Raw genomic sequence first — 23,258 nt, 5'->3', positions numbered from 1 at the left:
ACAACATATTAAAATATGTTGAAACTATTAAATACAACCCTTTAGAGCAACCAGGCCAAGAAGCAGTCCCAGGGTGGCAGGAGAGGCAGCAGCAAGCCTGAGCTTCCAGGTGTGCATTCTTATGGCTCTCCCATTCCCAGGGAGGCCACCAGCTGCCTGCTTCCACCATGCAAAGTTTACCTTCCTTCCAGCATGTTTTACACGTAAGTTCGTTGAAATCTTCACAGTCACACAGTTAGACGTCTGAGTGTCCACTGAGAGAAAACATATTTCCATGCCACGGATATTTTCTAAAAATAATGTAGACATACGTGCTACTCCTGTGCTGTAGAACAGTTTTCAAAGACACAAATATACTTGCATAGGAACAAAACACATCAGCGGTATCTGAGGACTTTATCACACCGCCTCCAGTGCCCGACTTACCTCTTCCAAATTTGAGCCAAATTCGGAATTTAAACTGATTTTATCACACAGACTTTCCCCTCAAAATGGCTTCCCATTGCCTCCAGTGTTGAATTTGGGCCCTGTAAGTCACTTCAGCACCCTTTTTTTTTCCAATCCAAAGCTTCCAATTTGGAAAAAAATGGCCTCTGAAGCAATTGATGGGGTACAAATTCAACACTGGAGGCAATGGGAAGCCATTTTGAGGGGAAAGTCCATGCCATCACACTCACACAAAGGGACGAAACCGGAGAAAGCCCTGCAAGGTGCTCCCAGAAACAGGAGTGAGGGTACTTCTGTTTGTTGTATTTAAGTACTGTAGACACTCTGCAGCCTCTTTGACTGCCTGCACTTGTTAAATTTAAAAAAAAAAACACCTATGGGAAGGACTACCTCTGATCTCTCCTAGGATTTTAAATAAGGTGTGCAAAGCTTGGAGCTGCCAGATAGTCTATTGCTTAATAAAAGTCAGGGCATTCTGGCACATTCCTTGGCTACCTCATAGGCAGGTTAAGTCCAAAAAACTTGAAACCCTGCCCCCAGAGACTATCTCTAATATTTATTCCTCTTTTGAACATTTATTTTTCAAAAGATATTTGATAAAACATGACCAAATTGAATGAAGATGTTCCAAAAGAAATATATTTTCAGCATTATTCAAACAATGCAAAAGTAGTTTTCACTCAGTTAATTCAGTGGGGGATGTAGAATCTTGCCATTCCCATCAGATCCAGGTAAAAGTCTCTCCTAGCTTGTGTGTTTTTCCTCATCAATAACTTTTTCCATCTTGACCACATCCTGATATTGCTTGGCCATATATTTTCCCCGTTTCCATCTGTGCAATATTGGAGGATAAGGAATAGCTTGTCTCCAGGCAATCTTATCACACTAGGCCAACACAACAGGGACAAATCTGACAGGTGAATTACTTCCCCTCCATTCTATCATCCCCACTGATTACACTGCGATTTCCTTTCTATCTTAACTGGACTTTGGCTAGTCTGCTATTCAGCTTTTAAGTGAACTATGGAGATTATCGCACTTCCTTTCCTCCCAGCCTCGGAGCAGGCTGAAACCTTTGGGGGGAAATGTGATTCTTTCCTCTCACCCTTCTGACTCTATCCTTTGAATGTTTTTGTATTATCGTTATTATCATTGTTACTGTTAAGGATATTCTACAGGACTGCTTGTCTACTCTCTACTTCAGTTGGAGAATCAGAGGGTAGGGTTTTATACATCTAAACAGAGGGGAAAACAACAAACATGCTGTAAAAGAGAACTCATCTGAAGAAGCAATAAGAAGAGAAATGAAAGAAATGTAATCTAAAATAGGGGGGGGGGGGGGATACAAGAACAAAAACAAGAGAAAAGAGAAAAAAAGAAAACATCTGCCAGTAGAGAATGGACATACAAGAAGGACATTTAAAGAAAGAAATCATATCCAGAAGCAATGTACGAGTCAGGATAAGACTGTGTATTAGTTAGTATATTAATCTATAAAAACAAATTGTAAGAAATATATAACTTTAATAGTATCCGTTCAATAAAAATGTTAAAAAAGAAAAAGAAAAAAATTAAAATGGGTATTTTCGCACACCTCCATGCCCAGTCCAGAGGCATCATGTACCTGATCTTGGTATTCCATCCCCAATCTGTGCTTCTCTGGCAGTTTGGAAAGAACAGGAGTTTCCCATTCTTTCAAAAAGTGCCAGAGAAGTATGGTTCAAGGACGGGATAGCAAGATCGGGTATGTGATGCCAGCAAACTAGGCCCAGAGATGTGCGAAAACACCAATTTTAAAAAAAATTCAAAAGTTTCAGACCGAGCTAAGGCTGGGAGGAAAGGAAGTGCAATAACCTCCTATGTAGAATACTACTGAGATGAGAGGAAAACCACACAGGGTTGACTTTCCACAAGGCTTCCCACAGCCAGTTTAAGTGCTGAACTGTTACAGACTTGCAAATGGAATTTCAGAGGTTTGGACCCCTGCAGCACACTGAAACCAAGGCCCTCAAAAGCTGTGTGTGACTACATCTGCACTGCAGAATTAATGCAGTTTGAACCAATTTAACTGCCATGGCTCAGTGCTATGGGATTCTAGGATTTGTAGTGATGAGATATTTAGTCTTCTGTGTTAGAGAGATCTGGTGCCACAAAAGACTCCAAACCCTTGAATTCCATAGGATGGATCCATAATGGTTAAAACAATGTCAAACTGCATTAATTTTGCAGTGTGACAGCATTCTGTCTCCTCATGGCTACAAGTTGCTCACGTGTGGTCTACAGTGATTAGCAGTGGCTCTCCAGGATTTCAGGGAGGGATTGAACTTGGGGCCTTTTATGAGCTCCAGCCCCAGGCTACTGGCCTTTATCATTACTCAGGTTCCAAATGAACTGTCCTGACTTACCATCATGATGCAGTGTCCCCTTAGCACTCAAGTAAAGGGAACAGCGATTTTGTGCCACACACTGCATGGTGGTCCAGAGCTTCATACTTCTCAGGGTAGAAGGAGGAAGAACGGCTGGAGCATGTTGGCAGAAACTATTGAAAATATTCGCTGTGAATATTTTTTAAAAAAGAAACATATGAAAATGTAAAAAATAATAAAGCTCAAATACCGATACACTATTTTAAAAGAGCTTTTTGACAGCGGAAAACACTTCCTCGGACTGTAATGGAGTCTCCTAACCTTTATGGTTTCCTCCAACTCTGTGATTCTATGATTCTATAAGATCAGAACTCACAAACATTACTTGTCGAGTTACAACTCCCAGAATACCTCAGTCAGCATGGCTGAAGACCCTTTGAGTCAGCTCTTGCCAGAAGGCACAACATTGTATTTGTGAAAGAACAAGTGCTTGGAGAAATCACAAAATCAGCTCAGGCTGTAGGAAGTGGGTGACTGTTACTAAGCAGATTCTGGATGACCTTTTTATATGTAAACGCAACATATCTAAAAACTTGAAGCATAATTTTGTTGTTGCTCGCCCATCTGCAGTGTGAAATGAAGCTGTCAAGTGTAATCATTTGGTGGTAAATTGCGGACTTGAAACAGAAGGCATTCTTTTCTCACCAAGACTGTTAACTATGTTTAATGCAATTGCAGTAACCTGAAATTGCATTGGATTATGCAATCCAGTCCTTTCTTCTTGGTCAATTAAAAATATCTACTACTGATTTAGTAATACAGTGTGTCTGCTTCATACACGGGCGCATTATATGCTGCTTTCAGCATAAACTAAAAGCAGTGTCGGTTCTTCCAGCACCGTGTGCGGAAGACACAATGGTGCACGCGCCACCACAAGCATAAGCCCCATTACTTGCAATGGGGCTCAAGCATACACGTTTTTTGTTTTACGCAGGGGGGGTGGAACAGATCCCCCACATAAAACAAGGGTGCACTGTAGTACACATTCATGTTAGGAATTCTTTCTATAAATATCAGATTTGATTAATATATATTTGAGTTCTTTCTAGATTCATGGTTCTTTTTTTTAAAAAATCAATTATTTATTTTCAAAATGCACAATAAAAAGAAATACAATAGAAAAAGGCAAAAACCTTACAAAATCACACAAATATCAAATAATCTTTCAAAATCTTCAAACTTTCAAGAATATCCCTCCCATAAAGTCCCATATAATCTAGATTGTTTTGAATACATCAGAGCACAGTGACCCCTGACAAACCAGAGGATGAACAGCTACAAGGTTTGCATTAACAAAGTCAACAAATGGAAGCCACCTTTCATAAAAAGAATCTCGGTTTTATTGTTTTGGTTTTGTTCTAATTTCCAAAGGACTTCTGCAAAGCTGAATAACAGTTTACACCAGGGCAGCACCAGAGCCTTCTAAAGTGTTCAGATTAGCATCATGCTAGTTATCATGTGTAATCAAATATTTTTGTTCCTCTATCCTTAGTTCACATGATGCTACATGCTAAGGTTTTCTTTTTTAAAAAACACTTTAAGCCAGAAGTGCACAAAGTGTAACCTGAGGCCACATGCAGCCCTTGAGACCACTAAGTGTAACCCCAAAGCCCCCGAAAGCCCTCATACCCCGCATTCCCCCTCACACCACCCAAATCACCTGCAAATAAAGTCATTTTCCTTTCTCAACATCCCAGAATCCAACTTTTTTTTCTGGCCCAATTTGTGGGTGATTTCCCCCCCAAACCAATCAATAGACACCCCCCCAAAAAAACCTGCAAATGTAGCAGTTTTTCACCCAGCCCTTACAAATTCCCCCTCAAAGGGGAAGAAAAAACAGACAAAAATCAGCCAAAATATTATCCATATGTGACATAGGAGCTTATTCCATTAACAAATAAACTGGCTTACCTCTTCCGACTTGAATTCAGGGTCTGGGATGCCCCTGGATGTTATCATAGCGAAATTGCTGCCTTTCTAGCCGGGATACCACTGCCCAGATGCATCCCAGGCCAAAGCCTCACTCAGCCAGTACATTTTCAAAGTCGGGGAACTTCTGACTTAAAAAATTGGCTGGCTGAGCAAGGTTTCGACCCAGGATGCATCTGGGCAGTGGTATCCCAGATAGAGAGGTGGCGTTATAGATATGATAACATCCAGAGGCATCCCAGATCCTGAATTCAAGTCGGAAGAGGTAAGCCGGCTTATTTGTTAATGGGATATGCTCCATTATATCACCTTTTCGTGCAGGTTATTGCTCAGGGAAGAAAATGGTTCCCACTCAGTCTGTCTTTGCCCATTCCTGCTTTTAACAAAGCTAGCTTGTCATCAAAAAGTTGCCCACCGGGTGACCAGTTGTCCAAAGAAAATATAAATATTTGGCAATTTATAAAAAAAAAGTTATACTTACTAGCAGTTTGAATTTTGCAAAGAAATCCCTGTGGAGGGGAGAATTATAAGTTAGTAATTAGAATGTTACATCTCTGAAATAAAAGATATGCCTTTCAAAAAGAGCTAGAATAAGCAATCATCATATATCAGCTGAAGTGAAGTTCATGCTAGAAACCTAGACTGGTAAAAGGTTATTCATTTATATATTAAATGTACAAAAAGAAGAAAATGCATTTATAATCACTGAAATCCGTCACGCCTCAGACACATAGGCCGGTTATCATTTGGTAAGATGATGGAATGATTAGTTCTTTTTGGACAATTGAATGTTGTGGCTGGTATCAAAGCCACCATTACATGTGCATCATCCTTTTAGTTTAAGGCAGGGGTAGGCAACCTGCGGCCCGTGGGCCGGATGCGGCCCGGCAAGGCCTTGGGACCGGCCCCAGCCCGGTCCTGCCCCCGATTGCCGCCGGGGCCTTTGGCGTCTCACACGAGGGGCATGGTGGGGCAATTGTCTATAGAAGCCTCAGAAACATGCATTTATCTTAACATTTTTTTAAAAATCAGCAATTTTTTTCGCATGTCCTCCATTTTTTATTTAAAAAGTGCCCTCCCTTTGGAAATGTTGTCCTACATTTGTCCCAGTTTATTTATTTATTTAATTTTTAAAAAATTATTTAATTATTTATTTTTTGGCTTCGGCCCCCCAGTTGTCTGAGGGACAGCAACCCAGCCCCCGGCTCAAAAGGGTTGCCTACCCCTGGTTTAAGGACACTCAGCTTTGTGTTTGGCTATATATACATGGCCAGATAGGCTGGAAGACAGCAGAATAGGGAGAAATAAGAAATGTGTTGGGGTTGCTTTTGATACAGGCATACCCAGTGTACATTTACCAGAAATTATTTGATTCATTTTATTCTTCTTTTAAAAGTATTTCTAGCCTGGCTGCCAACTGCAACATATCCAGGTGACACACAAAAGCAAGACTGGGCAAACTAACTTCAGATACACACTGAAGAAATCAGCTCACAGTGATTGACTAAAGGAAATTTTTGAACTTGTGGTAGGTAGCTTGATGAAAATGTGCAATTGCTATAAAATCAGTTAATTAATCAATCAACCGATAGGCAAATCTGTGAGAAAAGAAATTGCTATGAAAAATGCTTAACACCATACTAGCCTTCTAGAAATCAGTGGTGTGACTACTTGGAATACTATGAACTATTCTGATCAGCACATTTCAAAGGAGACATTGTAGAGCTGGAAAAAGTGCACCAATCTCCACAATGACAAAAAAAAAAAGAAGTCATATGCAGGCATAAATTGGATTTAAATCACTGATTCACATCCCCATCCAGGATTCAGTTGATACAGTTTAGGCAGTCAAACAAAACAATCAGGCATAGATACCAAGGGAATGCAAACCAAGCAAAGTGCCAGAGCAGAATGATGAGAATCCTAGTATACAGTATCTCATTGTACGATGTGATTGCTCTGCATCTTCGATTCCTCTCCCTGCTCTCCATTGGTCACTGAATGGCTGCCAGGGAGCAGTGGTAGCTAAACTCTGAGTCCATTGGGTTAAGAGGAGAGACATAGCATAGTTTCTGGAACTAATATGCTGTCCTTTCTCATACAGAATCTTGGTCTAAGGGTGTCTCTACACTGCAGGAAAAAAAGCAGATTGACACCACTTTAACAGCCATGATTATAATGCTATGGAATTTGTGGTACTGTAGTATTGTGAGATATTTAGCATTCCCTATCAGAGAGCTCTGGTGCCTCACCAAACTACATATCCCAGAATTGTATAGCATTGAGCGATGAAGTTATAGTGGTGTCAAACTGCTCTATTTTTGCAGTGTGGCAGCAGCATAAGTCTGCATTTAATTGTTGATTACATTAGCGGGTATGGTAAAGGAATAGACAAGTAAGAGGAGAGGGTTCTTTGTGGCCTATACTATCACTCTTAAAACAACCAGATTAAACCCAAAGAACAACTGATTTCACAATTTTACATTTTTTTCTGGTATTGTGGGGACTGAGGGGGGGGGAGGGAATCAAACTAACATGTTTTGTAAACTTCTCTCTCTCTCATCCCCCCTCTCTCTTTCTCTCTGGCCCCCTTGCCATTTTATTCGCGCGCGTCCCCCCCCCCCCCAAAAAAAGGCTGAATTAAAAAAAATGAAGGGGAGCTCAGGATATCTATGCTATTCACAAACCTCACTTTCCCCAACATTGCTCCAGCAGAAGCAGATCTTGGGTACAAACCCACTTTTCTAGTATTTTTCTGCCAGTCTGCTTGATTTCAAAGAAAATTGAGGTGGTAACCCATTTGTGATGCTCTGGTACAGGAATGTCCTCCCCAAGGATGCTTATTTGGGACTATTGCCTACCCACACTATTTTATTGCTTGGAGTTCCTTTCAGATCCATTTAGGAGCTAAACAAACAGCCCCGATAAAATGGCATCCTGCTGCCCCTTTCAGCACTCATCGGGGCTGCAGCAACCATACACCGTGGCTCTGATCCAACAGTTTGCCAGCTCAAAAAGAGGCAGCAAAATGTCATTCCTTTTAGAGCTGGCAAAACGGTGCCTTTGCAAACCATGGCACTTTTCAGTGCTCCTTTCAGCATGCGGCATATAAACGTTGCACCAAAGGAGCTCCATACAATCATGTGGGCGATGTGATGCCGGCATCAGCGTGTGCATAAACCAAACACCACATCCCCTCGGCAACCCCCACACTGGCACTTCAAGCCGGTCTGTTTAGCCCCTTAGCCTTTTGTTTTGCTCAGTGCTTGTTTTCAGTGCTTATTTTTTATTGCTAGTACATTTGCTGCTGTTTCACTGTTTTATTGTATAATTTATACTAGTTGTTTTTATCCTTTGACAGTTTTTAGAGGTTTTGTCTGTTTACTTGCTTGCTTCTTCCTAAACCACAAAGGAGTCCTTTGGACTGAAGAGGCAAGACTTGGAAAACGTCCAAATAAATAAAGATTTTTCTTCCTCTTTGCTTTCCTTTCCCTTCTCTCTTTCTCTCTCTTTTTGTCTCTTGTCACAGAGGGAAGATATAGAAAGATTTTTTAAAAAAAAACAATAGAAGTGGTTCCATATGCAGACCTATTCAGGCTCTGGAAAGATCAGTAATGAATTGAAAAATGTCAACAGAATCATAAACTGAGCTCCCATGTATTTACTACCTGATTTGCAAAATCAGATTCCATTTCCTGGTAGAGAAAGAAGGAAATTGCTTAGGTTTCTTTTCCTGGATAATATGTAAGTAATCAAAATATCTGCTTATGAAAATAACTTTTAAATTACACGTCTTTAAAATATGTACTTCAAACACAATTTTATTTTTATTATATATTTATAATACACACAGAGGTGAGATGTACACTTTACTGAGACCCAAAAAGGTCTGGAAATACAGAGGAGTCTGGCCTAGGATGCCAACCCCATTATTATTTGGGGGGAAATGAGAATAAACTATAAATTCTGTCTGAGATTATTTATAGAAACTTTCTATCTACGTTTCTATCATCCAGCTCTTGTGAGATTTGCTGAAGCCAGTCAGAAACAGAAAAATTTTGAAACAATGTGAACTGCTGGACAGCCGGGTTTCCAGCCCCAGGCTAAATCCCTCCTCAGAAATTTGTTCATTTAACCTAGAAGTGTGTGAGTATGAGGCTGCATCCACACTACAGAAATAATTCAGGTTGACACTATTTTAACTGGCACGACTCAATGATATGGAATTCTGGGAATTGTAGTTTGTTGTGGCACTCTGCTAGAAATGTGACTTCAAGAGTCCTTGGTGGTGTGATGGTTAAATGCCTATACTGCAGCCACTCACTCACAAACTACAAGGTTGTGAGTTCAGTACCAACCAGGGGCTCAGGGTCGACTCAGCCTTGCATCCTTTCAAGATTTCTAAAAGGAGTACCCAGCTTGTTGGGAGCAATTGGCTTACACACTGTAAACTGCTTAAGGAGTGCTGAAGTGCACTGATAAGCAGTATAGAAATGTACTTGCTACTACTAATAGTAATTTCAAAATTCAAACTCTTTTCACGGCCGAAGAGACTATGTATGGGATATGTTCATGGAGCAATGATGTCAGTGTAGGAAGGGAGCCAATGTTTTCAAAACAATGAACCAGGTAGCAACAAAAATAACACTTGGGTGCTGAACATGTATGCGTGCACACACAAGCATGCATGAACTGTTTCTGACTATTTTGATTTTTTGTTTCTTCTCCTTTTTTCCCTTTGGCCCAAGACAGATGGGCAGGAAGCGCCATCCTTGGGCCAAAATTAGGGTTCGGGAGCACGCAGCAACTGCATGCTCCTGAACCCTAACACGTATGGATGGCACCATCTTTACGTAATGCCATCCATACGTGGCACGCATGCACGATGCAAGCACAGCATTGCATCCACACCTCCAGGTGTTGCGCTTGCATCATGGACACATCACAGTGCGCCAATGGCACACTGATGACATTGTCCCCAGGTGCCCAAAAGAACCTGTTTTTTCCAGGTTCTTTTTGGTCCAGAGGGATGATGCGCAGTTTGTCTGCTGTGGCGCCACTCCAGAAGGAAACTGGATGCCTCCAGCTCATCCCTTTCTTTTTTACACCCAAGTCTTCTGCTTTTGTATCCATTTTAACCCACCATTAAAGCTTTCAGCTTTACAAAGCATCTCAGAAAGAAGGGAGACCCCCATCTGTACCCTAAATTATTCTGTTAGCATAAAGAAAATTTAGGGTAACTAATATGTGTACAGTGGGGGGGGGGGAGGGTATTCTATTAGCTAAATTTTGGTCTCAGAATTATTTAATTTTGAGTACAATTTAATGTAAGGAGCCTTTGTGGCACAGTTGCTAAATGCCAGTCCTGCAGTCACAGTGCTGTAAGTTTCACGTTGGAAGGCTCCAAGGTTGACTCAGCCTTCCATTCTTTCATAGGTCAGTAAAATGAGTACCCAGCTTGTTGGGGGCAATTGGCTTACACATTGTAAACCGCTTAGGGAGTGTTAGTTCACTGATAAGCATCAGTGATGTACTTGCTATTGCTATTGCTACTGTCACAATTTAATCCTAAATCTTTCATAACAAGGTCCTGGTAGATCTAATGATTCAAGTTAAAAAAACAAAGTAGATACTGCAAACCTGAGGCTCTAAGTAGGGTAGATCCTACAGACCTTCCCAAACCTAAGTAGGGTAAGAAATGTTAAAACAAAATTAAAGCATTTCAGAGGGAATAGTCACATTAGCTTGTTGCTACAGAAACAAATTTTTGTGGCACACAAAGAATTTTAAGACTGAAAATGGTATTGTGACATCAGCTTTTGTGACCTAGAGTCCACTTTGCTGCATACAGTACACTCTGACCTAGTTGGCAGTTATATATACAGAGAAAACAAAACACAGATACATACAAAACACCAAAATAAGAGGCAGAGGACAGAAGCAGATATGAATCACTTTCAGCCAACAACCAATGGTCAGGATTATAGCTTTATTGCACAAGGTTGTTTTCCTTCTACGGTGGCACTGTCTGCCAAAACACTAATCAGAAGTCCCTCTTTCCTTATGCACCTTCAGAACCATTGTGGGATTGCAGCATTCATTTTTGCAAATCACCTTATCACAAACAGTATTTGGAACTACCTACCACTACCTCCTCAAACACGTTATCCCCAACCGTTTTCATTGATTGACAAACATGCATGCATGCAAGTTCACACACAGAGAGAGGTGCCCTCCACATGGAGAAATATAAATGAAAAGTCTACAATTCAAAGGGTCTTTTTCCTGGGGGGTGGGGGGGTGGGGGGGGTCTTAATGAATGAGATAGATCGGACTTCCCAGACTAAACTAATTACTGATAGAGGAAAGTCAACAGCTACTAATCTGTTTGTCTGACCTCTCCCTGGCTTTAATGGAGCAGCGATTAGTATGTCTGAGGGAAGAGGTTAAAAAAATAAATGTTTTTTTAAACTGTAAGACTCTTCTGTCTTCTCACCTTACATTCCCAGACATGTGGGAGAGTGGTTGTGTATGTCTATGTAAGTATGTGCATGACAGAGAGAGAGGAAGAGAGAGGAAGACATTAGCATACCATGGCATTATAGTGTTGTAGCAACAGAGGGACTTCGGGATGAAGCAGACGACAAGGAAGGAGTGGCCTCCAGTCATTCCAATTGCAGTTGGACTAGGACTAGGACTGCAGCGACTGCACAGCCCACTCCCAAAGCAGGCCACCGCCACAGGTCCCAAGCCGTGCCAACCAGGCGTTGGTTTAAATCGACCCCTTTTTTAGGCAGCCTCAGACTCCTCTGGTGGCTACAGAGAAGCTTCCAGCCACTTTGAGAGTGTGTATCATCTAAATGCCATGCCAAAAGCCACTGTTTTGGCCTATGTGTTTTGGGCCTTCCTAACTAGGCCCAGAGGACTAGAAAAGGAAGTGAGTGGAGGACAGAAAATCAGATTGTAATGTCCATGTCTTCTCCTTTCTCCATTCAAACCACACTCACTGACTACCCCATGTCAGAATAACTGGGCAATTGAACTTTTGTGGAAGAAGTCATTAATGGATTTAATGTGTTAATAAAAAGAAACACATTTAAAATGGTAACTGATGGGAAGACAACAGAAGAGGCATGATGCCATGTGGTGAGCCCCAACCAAAAGGACTATAAACCTGTTACAAATGCAATTAGTCAGCCTCATGCTATAAAGTCCGTAATTACAGAAAGAAAGAACATAACCTAAAATGAGGCAATTATTTTCTCCAGTGAGATGATGATGATTATTATTATTATTATTATTATTATTATTTATATTCTGCATCTCCAAGCAGATCAAAGTCATCATAACCCATAAACCCTTCCATTCACAATAAAAATACATTTTAATTATAAACTAAGCAGGGACAATTAAGGGGCAATTGATGGGAGGCCACTGAGAGGCTAGTCTGGGAAAGCCTGCTGGAAGAGATACGTCTTAACCACCTTTTTATAGTCAATCCCTGCACTGAATTCATCTGACATCTACAATATCATATTTAGGATGGAATCTTGTACTTCTTCAAATAATGTGCATAATTATAAAAGAGGTTAGACAGCGGGCTCTATAATATATTTGTAGAAATGATTGACAGTTTGTGGAAACAGGAAAATCCCAGGATGGGTTAACAGCAAATCAGTCTCAAGATCCAAATAAAGTTCTTCGCTATAAAGCCTTAGAAAAATTGTTTTTGGATTACAGCTCCAGAATCCTCAAATCAGCATGATCATAGTTAAAATAAGGCTTCAGCTTGGCTTTCAAATAAAGAATCTTCATTCTGCCATCGTTTCCTGCAGCGAGCAATATTTAAATTGTTGTTCTATGTCTTCATGTAGTTTCTGACTCATGGCAATCCGAAAGAGGATCTATCATGGGGTTTTCTGGGGTTGAAAGTGTGTGACTTGCCTGAGGTCACCCAGTGGGTTTCAACCCTGATCTCCAGTTGGGGTCCAGTGCTCAAACCACTACACCACACTGGGAAGTTTATCGCATGGGGGTTAAACCGCTCCTCAGCGCATTCTAACGGGGGCGAGCGGGGGATGCGCACAGAACGCGATGGGCACCGGATGGGGCCCAAAACGCGACTTTATCGCACGGGGGGACGCCGCCGCCGCTGCCACGCATTCCCATCGCGTCCCAATTCGGTTCCAGAGGGCGCCATTTCTGGGGACGCTTTGAAACAGTTCCCAGAAATGGCGCCCTCTGGAACCGAATTGGGACGCGATGGGAACGCGCGGCGGCGGCCCCCGTGCGATAAAGTCGCATTTTGGGCCCCATCCGGTGCCCATCGTGTTCCGTGCGTGCCCCCGCTCGCCCCCGTTAGAACGCGCTGGGGAGCGGTTTAACCCCCATGCGATAAACTCTTGGCTCTCAATATTAAAATATTTATTGTTAATGACATACCTGTACTACACTACATTCCACTATGAGATCAACCACTAATATTCGTTCACTAATACTTCCATGCATTAATATAGAAAAATTACTTGGCTGATTTGGCTAATCATGTCACACACATAACAAATCAGATTTGGTAACCAAAACAAACCTTCTCTGACTTCTCAATGTGGAATTTATCCACCATTATCTGCCTCTTGGTTAGCAATACCAGTACAGGATCCAGGGGAAAGAAAATCAAATTGACATATGCCTGCTGGGGATGCTTTAGCTGAAAATCCTGCTCTGAGCAGGGGGCTGGATGATGTGCCACAGGACCTCTTCCAATGCTGTGATTCTATCATATATGAAGATTATTTCCTACAGTCCAACAGGAGTGGCTTTCATGAGTGTTTCTGGTATGGGAAGAATAGTCATCATTATTCATTTCCTGAACAAAATAGAATAAAATGGAAGGGTTTCCAACTCTCAAGAAACCTGGTCAGGGAGAATAATACAGTGGCAAGACTTCTGTGCTGTTTTTGCCTGGTATTCCCACATTCCAAAGTGTTTTGGGAAATTATTCTGCACAGGGAAATTATTTTTTTTTCATGAAAATTAGTGTAGTTTGCATAATTTTTTTTAAAAAAGACTCTTGCTATACCACATCTGTCATTTGTGTAAGACCGATTTTTTTCTTCTTCAAATTATTTTGTTGTGCAAGATTGCTGTTTTCTAGGCAAAAAGCAGTAGTTTAGCACAAGAAAAATCTTCCACAAAACCCAGCAACCTCACACCAAAAACATAGCCAGATGGTTTTGTTATGGAAGTTTGTTTTCTGTACAAGATTAAGTTGTTCAAGGTTTTGTTGTATAAGATTGGTGTTGGCGGGGGGGCGGGGTTGGCATAGTAAAAACATTAAAATGTGTGACTGTCTGGAGCCAGTGTTTTTAGAACATAGTCCCACACTCCCAAATTTCTCAAGCAGAAAACCATGCTGCATATAATAATATCCTGAAACATTTCAGGGCGGGTGTATACTGGGTGAGACTTGCACAGAAATATTTGTTTTGGTTTGGGGTTTGGGGGCTAAACCATATCCTATTCTTGTCTCCAAAATGGCAATAATCCTAGGTCGGATATGGAGGTCATGAACCCCTCCAGATGATGACTGCACTTCCTATCAGCCCCAGCCAGAAGTGCCAAGGTGAGGAATGCTGGGAGTTGCAGTCCAAAACATCTGAAGGCTGCATACTTTCCACACCATCCTCCATTAGAGGAAGTAAGTCATGCTGCAGCAAATCTATTAATGGAATATACAAATGATCAACCTGTAAGGCCCAATAAATATTTTAAAACTTGAAATGGCTCTTAAGAAGGTGTAAAAACAACTTGATGTTATGGTCTAATCCTTAACCCTTTATTTAAAGTCCCCTTAAATTCTGTATTGCAGTCTTTGTAGGGCCATGATGAAGATTTGATTCCATAATTGCTTGGAACTCTCCTTTAGTTCAACCTATTATTAAGGCAAGTTATATATAACCTTAAGTAATTTATATATAGCTAGGCTGATGATGAACTACAGAAGTACAATCCAAGCAGCAGCCTACAAACCAGGAAGAAGCTTAAAATGGAAGGAGAGCAAACTGTAACCCTTCCTTATTACACGTTCTGGAAGCACACAAGGAAGTAGTGACTGCAACACTTACAGTAATATGTATCTTGAAGTCTATGAAAATGTTTTGAGCAAAAGATAATTTCCATTTAAAGATGAGATTCTAAAATATACAATGTAGTAAAGTTTACCAAGCTGACCTTCCTTACCAGAAGGACAAAATGTCTAAAACTCTAGTTTTCAACAGGACAATTAAAATAACGTGTGAGGAGGTTAACCTCCCCCCAATTCTCTCTCTCTCTCTCTCTCTCTCTCTCTCTCTCTCTCAATCTTCACATGACAGCAACAGACAGAAAAGGAGTCTTCATAGTGCATATAGCCTCATCACATGATCAAACTGCCTTAATTTTCAGGGTTCTGGATCATGTGCATTGCAGGCATTCTCTTTCTCAGAGTGTTACTCTAAATGCGAAGGGAGAGACATGGAGAGAGTGCAACTAATCCGCTTCCTCTGCTCTTGTATTCAAGTTAATTCCCTTTTCAATGCCTAAATAGGGCTTTTACCAGAATTGCAACATGCTAGATTCAGCATACTAAATGATCATATCCAAATGTTTGGTTAGCCATTTTAAGTCAATAAACAAACAAGGGAGCAACCGAACCCTACCACTTCTATAGCTTATAAGGGCAATGACAGTCTGAAGAGGTAGAACCTCTGCATCACCTGGAGGCTCTGCACACAAACAAATTCTGAGTTCCCAATCATATGGAGAGCATGCATACATAGAAGAAGCTTTTCTCTTCACAATTTGCTCTATGCAGCAGAAGACTGATGATGGAGAGGACTCGCACATTTTTCTCTTAAAACGTTGATTTAAACTGGATAGCAGAATGTCTGAACAGGGCTTACATACACAAGCTAACTTAGCAGGTGTGCTGGTTCCTCACACAGAAGGTCTCATTTGACCACACAGTAGATCAAGGGAGTCACAAAGTCTGAAGAGGTGACATAATCTATAGGGTAACACTGCTCAGATCACACTTCTTTTACTATTTCTTTCACGCAATATGTTTAGGGGCTCTACAGACTGCACCAAAAGGGTGGGCTGGAGCCACCGCTTTTTGCTCCTGAGGGAGGCCGCAGCAGCCAAACCATGCAGCCTCCCTCCTCAGCAACAAGGACCCACTAAAAGCAGGTTATTTTGGCAGTGCAGGTTATATCAGAAAACTATATTTACTAGCTCGTGTGGCAGCAGAAAAAAGAAACCTCATAAATTATAGTCAAGTAATAGAACTCTGTTAATATACAGTATTTCTATATAAATCTGGTGTAGATTTGCCCCTAGAAAGTATGAGTAGAGTCACTTTTTATGTCCAGTGAGTGTGAGTGCGTGCAGCAACTCTGCTCTGGGTGTTTCCCCATACAGTTCAGGTCATCATCCTCCCCCACCACAAACATTGTTTCTTTCTGATACCTTTTCTTTTGGCCTGTCCAGCACAAGAAAGCAGAAGCAGAAGTGGAACTGCAACCTGCCAGCCATGTTCTAGCAAAACTCACAAAGCTTAAGCAGGGCCTCACATGTGAAAGCTCCTTTTTGCTGCTGCTTCTTCCCCACTGCTACATGCTCTAACTTCTGGCTTCAGTCATTCAGTCTATCCCAAAATGGCACTGTGAGAGTGAGCTCACATGGGCAGGTAGAGAGTGGGAAACACCAACATATAAAGCAATCAACAAGTGGTTGCAATGGTTTTAAGAGACACTGAAAAGAGAAGTTCATGTAACCCTCATCCCCACCATGGCCCTAAAGGCCACTGGTTCCCCTTGTCTTTCTTTCATACCAGTACTTTGACAGAAGGCCTCCGGCTGCCCCCTTTTCCCTCTCTGCCCTGCTGGATTTTTTCACAATCAGAGTGGGGAATCACTGGTTTAGATTATAGCCTAGTATGGACTTAACCAATGACACAGAACCCACCAGCTGCCTTTTGTGTGTACACTTCATACACTTGCTTTCAGTCACCAAGAATTCAGGGTTTTGTTTTGTTTTTTGCTTGATTAGAAAATGTGTTTTCCTCCATGATGTTTTTGGAAATAGGGGTTTATGCTTTATTTGTGGTTGTTCAAATCATTATTTCTACTACTCATTTGAAATGCATTTCTTGCACACATATACTACTTTAGTAATCCAACAGTTGCTCAGCTAGTGGAAAAAGAAATGGTTAGACTGCATCTAGAATGAGGAGGAAGTTGGAAAAAAATATTAAAGAAGCCTCAGCCCATCAGGATGAAAAGGGAGAAATGAAAATCAAAATGGTAACAGCAAACCTGGATGAATTTTGAAGCTTACTTCCTCAATGTTGCTGTAAGAAAAGATAATGAGTACACTATCATTTTGTGCTGATCAAAATCATCTTGCTGATTCAAATAGCTTGGGAAATATGTGGACAAGTAAGGGCAACTCCAAGTAGTCATTTTTTCCAGAACCAGTTGTGACTTAAATGTGAGTACAGGACAGAGAAAGGACGCATGTTTTTTCCTTTGAGTTAGACAGTTATAGAACATTTGCAAAGTATGGCTAAAGTAAAGATGTGTTAAGGAGCCTAAAGGAATTCTTTAAAGTATGTGATACCTCAAGTTATCAATGAGAATGTATGTCCTTTGTCCCCTCCCTCAAGGTCTTCATAATGGCATCCAATACATAATCACAAAAAGTCAACATGGGTTTCTGAAAAAAAGAAGACATGCCAGACTTATCTGACCTCTTTTTAAAAATAAAATTACCAGCTTGGTAGATGAAGGGAACGCTATAGATATTGCATATCTTGATTTCAATAAAGCTTTTGACAAGGTTCCCCATGATATTCTTGCAAACAAGCTAGTAAAATGTGGTTTAGACAATGTAACTGTTGTACAAATGTACCAGCCAAACCCAAAGGGTACTCAGCAATGGCTCCTCTTCATCCTGGGAAGAAGTGACCAGTGGGGTGCCACAAGTTCTGTCCTGGTCCCAGTTCTATTCAACATCTTTATCAATGACTTAGATGAAAGAATAGCAGGCAAACTTATCAATTTTGCAGATGATATCAAATTAGGAGGAACAGCTGGAATCAAAATTCAAAGTGACCTTAATAGATTAGATAGCTGGGCCAAAGCTAACAAAATGAACTTCAACACAGAGAAATGTAAAGTACTGCACATAGAGCAAAAAAAAAAAAAAATGAAATGCATAGATATAGGATGGGGGACACCTGGCTGAACGAGACTACGTGTGAAAGGGATTTAGGAGTTCTAGTAGACCACAAGTTGAACATGAGTCAACAGAGTGTGCGGCAACTAAAAAGGCCAATAAGATTCTAGGCTGCATCAATAGAAGTATAGTGTCTAGATAAGAGAAGTAATAGTCCCACTCTATTCTGTTTTTTTCAGGCCTCACCTCGAATACTGTGTCCAGTTCTGGGCACCACAGTTCAAAAAGGATGTTGACAAGCTGTGTCCAGAGGAGGGCAACCAAAATGATGAAGTGTCTGGAAACTATGCCCTATGAAGAGACACTTAAGGAGCTAGGTATGTTTAGCATGGAAAAGATAAAATTAAGAGGTGATATGATAGCCTTGTTTAAATATTTGAAGAAATGTCATATTGTGGATGGACCAAGCTTGTTTTCTGCTGCTTCAGAGAATAGGACCCAGAATAATGGATGCAACTTACAGGAAAAGAGATTCCACCTCAACATTAGGGTGAACATTCTGACAGTAAGAGCTGTCCCTGAAGTGAGAAGTTGTGAAACCCATTCGTGATTCTGAAATGTCAGTGAAGCATCCCCTCGTCTCTACCATTCTTGAATCGTTCGCGGGGCAGCCATTTCCTATTGACAGGAACTTTGCATTAATAGGAAATGGGTGCTCCACGAACGATTCAAGGATGGTAGAGGTGAGAAGACGCTTCACTGACATTTCAGAAGAGCAACCAGCTTCCACACCCTCTCACTTCACTGATGTTTTTCCAGCACTTTACTGGCGCTTAACCCACAGTAAGCACCAGTGTGAAAATCTTCTTTATCTTTCATCACTGTTAATGCTACTCCATTCTTTCTCCTTTTTTCATTTCCTGAGTAGAACACTGTGTAGCTATCCAATTCAAAATGTTCCACTCATGTACATTTTAACAAACTACCTCAGTTTACAGTATCTGAAACTTTCAAGTCAAGGTCCTGAACTGTTGTATGTTAGTACAGCATTGACAGGGTGTTTGCATTACACAGATTAGAACACACAGAGGTTAGTAAGGTGAACAATATCAAAGGTTAAGGAGCTGAAGCTGCATCAGATAGGGAGAGAACTCCCTCGTGATTCATTGCCCATTTTTAATACATTTTTAGTAGGGAAATCCCAGATTAAGATGTGACTACTATTTCCTCCTCTAGTTAGTCGCTCAGACATTTCACTGGAAAAGAAAGAGGAAAAATCCGTATTTGTGGATATGTGTCATTGTTAATGTGTCAGAAATTCTAGTGAGCAATGACCCAGCTGCTACAAACAGGTCAAAATATGGTTGAAACTCTTCATTCTCCATAGGGTTGATGTAAATCAGGAGTTGCAAAATAAGCAGCCAAAGGAGGATATAAGTAGAACAAGGGAATTCCCCTGAAAGTTGTACTTCTGAAAAGCTTTAAGAACATCTCTGATTAACAAGTAAGTAAACAGAAACGTGCTGCATGCTGAAAGCCAAAAGGCATCTAAAAGTGGTTCAGGTCATTAATCCTCAAGGCTTTTAAAAGAAATTGGCTGCCAGTTTTTGTAGATATTTTGTCACATTAACGACTTCCAGAAACAATGACTATGCACAAGCAAAAGCAGGAAACAAGCAGTCTAATAAAACAAATGGATTTGAAAATAAGGGATTTGGCATTGTCCCTGAAGCTGACCTACTTGACAGGGTTGTTGTAAGGATCAAGTAGGAAGGAGGAGAATTGTATGTGCCTACCTGAGCTCATTGGAGGAAATTAAAACTGAAAATGTCATGTTCATTCTAAAGAAATTGAAGATTCAAACTTGTGTTGGACAGACAAAAACTGTGGCATAACTTTAAAAGATTGGATATGATTATGTAATGAAGGTGGGGGGAAATATGTTGAGTGCCTTATTTAGTGAATTAACTATTGGTGAAGATTGAGAAGAGCAAACTGACCAGACCTCCTAATATTCTACTGTCAAACTTAAAACACATCTGCATTTCAGTTTATATCCCAGGGATGAACCCCTTTAGGCCCAATGTTGCAAATATGCAAATCTGTCATCCCTCATTAGTATGCTACCTAGGGGTGATGGGAGTTGCAGCTGAGTATCTAAAAAGCCACAGGTAGTCCACCTCTGTATCAAGATGTTATGTATGCTTAGCACACTTTCGTGCAGATCTAAATCAGAAACTTCTTTCATATAAAATTACATAAAAGAACATGACATGTTTACCAGGTCCCTGGTATCAAGCCAGTCCCTGGTATCACTGTTAACTCTACCCCAGACATTCATGTGGTGGTGTAGATGTTCATGACGGCTATGTGCCAGTGCTCACGCTACAAATCAGAGTCCTTGACACTTTTAAAAAATGAACTATTCATTTTGGAATGAACATTTAAAGCATGGACAGGCAACTGTGGTGAGCCAGGGGGCAATGTTCTGCCTTGGGGACCCCACCCCTCAAAGCAACATAGACTGTACAACCCTTTCCTCCAGTCTTCTTCTGGTCTTGAAAACGTTTGGTACTTTCTGACGTTCAAACATGCTGGGAAGGAACTACACGAAATGGTGAATTGCAGCTCCAGACATTTCTTACTACACAAGAGCTATGATTTCCACTTTAACTGCCATGGCTGCATCTTATGGGACCCTGGGATTTGCAGTTTAATGAGGCACTGCAGTGCTCTGGTAGAGAGTTTTAAATACTCCTCTCAAAACTGGAAATCCCAGAACTCTATAGGATGAAACCATGGCAGTTAAACTGGAATCATAATCCTATTATTATGTCATGTGAAAGTATCCCAGCAGCATGCAGGAGAGACAACAAACACTCTGTTTTGGAGTGGGCACAGAAAAAGAGCAGTCTAGAGACCATAAAAACAACTTTTGGGAATCATATACAGTTCTAGGGCTACATGTGACCCACCTCTATTTTATAGGCTAGAGATATGTTACAGTATCTGGTGCATGTTGTCTGTCCTTCAGTTCCATACTTTCAAGAGGGAAAACTACTTTGCCCATGTCCAGAGACACTCTATTTAGGATTTTTCAATATGAGTCATGGGCATGGCTAAGTCCTAGTACTTACAGTGACAAAAAAAATATGCATACACAACATAGTTCTGTCCATTAAGAAACACTGCACGTATTTTCAAGTTCTAGGTCTATGACAATGTGTTCTAGCTGGTATTTTCATTAAAATGTTCTTATCACTTGTCTTGTAAGAAATCACCTCAACAACCACATGTTTTGCTTGATAGGCAGTACATGTGAATCATTACACAGATTTCAACAAATTGCTCAAAGTCATCTCAGCATGATGCATTTCAGTGATGGTACTTCAGTGGTGATAAATACATCAGGTGATGATGAGACAACAAACAAAGAATAGATGTGTGAATCTTCACCCTTTGGAGACAGGGTGACCTGGGCTCCTCAGTGTGCCAGATTAGCTGTAGGGTCTTAAGACTATGATGTTTGAAAATCACATGTTTAATACATATACTTTTATCCAACAAGGCTAATCAATTCATGTTTAAAATCTTAGATGCACATGCATACATAAATAGATAAACTTATTCCAGACTGTTAAATAGTTCAGAGATGGTCTTTTCACCATGTTCAATAGCCACAGAACAATTAGCATCAGTCATTAGGTAAAATGGGAAAGTATGGGCTTGGAGTAGAGAAGAGGGGGAATGCTGTGCTATACATCGAAGAAATGGGTGGCCAGACCATGAACAGGAACAGTTCTCATGAGGAAAGGCAACATTTGGTTACCGATCCCTTCCATTGCAGTTTCCTAACATTTTTCGGCTCCCATCTGAAAACTGTTCTTTCACAAATTATTCATTCTTGCTTCATTGAGCGAATCATATTCTAATTCAGAATACTGCCAAGACTGCCCCCAAGTGGTGTTACCATTAAGAACCAACATTGTCCATGTGTTACTTGCAGCAAAATGACAATTTCTTTTTGGTTTGTGTTTTTAATCTTTCTCCAGTACATAGAATGGCCACAGGCCAAGAGTAAGGAGTTTTTAAACCCACTGAAACAGATGGTAGCTTTCTGTTAAATTGCAACCTGAATTAGTTTACTACACAACTATTTGGAACAATTATCTTTACTCAGTTTATAGACCTTGATGATTCAATAAATTTCAAATCATTTGATATTAATCTAGGTAGTAGATTAGGTTATTAAAATGTCTAGTGCTCTGTTAAAATGCAAATAATCCTTCATAGTTCTATTAAATAATTTTAATCAGTTTTGTGATTTAAAATCAATTTTTTGAGACAATATCATCAGCATGACCATGTGTACTTTGCCTTAATATAATCTTTATTATACCTGTTTTTCCTTTCTCATTCTCATTGCATATCTGTAAATAAGCTTGAAAGATCATGCTTCGAAGAGTTTCCTAACCAATAGAAACTTAACAGCTTCAAATACAACAAAAGGTTATTAGGAAGGAAACATTAATTGCTTGCAGTCAGAAAAATATGTCTTACTGAATCTTTGGCAGACTGTATGTTTTTATTTTCCATTTGACAGGGAAACAACTTTGCCAAGAAAGATCTGGGTAGTTCTTTATTTCTCTGAATGCAATACACAACCCAGCAAGCAAATGCACTTGTTAAAAGTGGTTCAGCAGCATGCAATTATTATTATATGCAGCATATACAGATTAAATTATAACTTACCTGTGAACATGTGACTCCACATTCTTCAATCCTGGGAAGGAGCTGGTAACCATATGTTCCCCAAAATACTGCAAAAATCTGTATCTTAAATAACATCTTTATTTTTTTAAAAAATATTTCCTTTTTACAGAAAAAAAAGGTTTCCTTTTCTGGTGTATTACTATTTTAAAGTAAAACACTTAGACTTTTCCTGTAGTAACAATTTTTCCTATCTGACAAGTCATCCTTTTGTACCAAAACCTTTAAATACTGTGATATGAGTAAGTCCCACCTCTGGAATCAGCTCCTCCTCAAGGCTGATTTTTTTTTTAAAGTGTTCTGCTTGTCTCAATCAGGATGACTCACAATTAGGAAAAAAGTTTGTTACTGGAAGGTATACATTTCTTTCTTTCTACTTTCTTCTGGATTGAATAGCTCAGTGTTGCTTAGTCAGAGCAATTGTTCTTGGTTGATTCACTATGTAAATATCTTCTTTCTGATAAATCCCAA

At 40.3% G+C, this 23,258-nt stretch overlaps 1 protein-coding gene across 1 annotated transcript in view; it reads right to left on the bottom strand.

The window, feature by feature from the left end:
- The window catches only part of IL17REL (interleukin 17 receptor E like), a 59,472-nt gene extending 36,607 nt beyond the window's left edge, over positions 1-22,865 (bottom strand). The window contains exons 1-4 of the mRNA XM_089527197.1: positions 22,770-22,865; positions 5,284-5,311; positions 2,853-3,002; positions 181-290 (exon numbers count right to left, since the gene is read on the bottom strand). Of these exons, the coding sequence (XP_089383323.1) occupies positions 181-290; positions 2,853-3,002; positions 5,284-5,311; positions 22,770-22,865 (384 nt within the window). The remainder of the gene's footprint in view (positions 1-180; positions 291-2,852; positions 3,003-5,283; positions 5,312-22,769) is intronic.
- Between the last annotated feature and the right edge of the window lie 393 nt (positions 22,866-23,258).

The sequence above is a fragment of the Sceloporus occidentalis genome, unplaced genomic scaffold (assembly GCF_023333645.1).
Source record: "Sceloporus occidentalis isolate IW3139 unplaced genomic scaffold, rSceOcc1.0.p SCAF_5, whole genome shotgun sequence".
NCBI lineage: Eukaryota > Metazoa > Chordata > Lepidosauria > Squamata > Phrynosomatidae > Sceloporus > Sceloporus occidentalis.
This window is presented reverse-complemented; position numbering and strand designations above follow the sequence as displayed.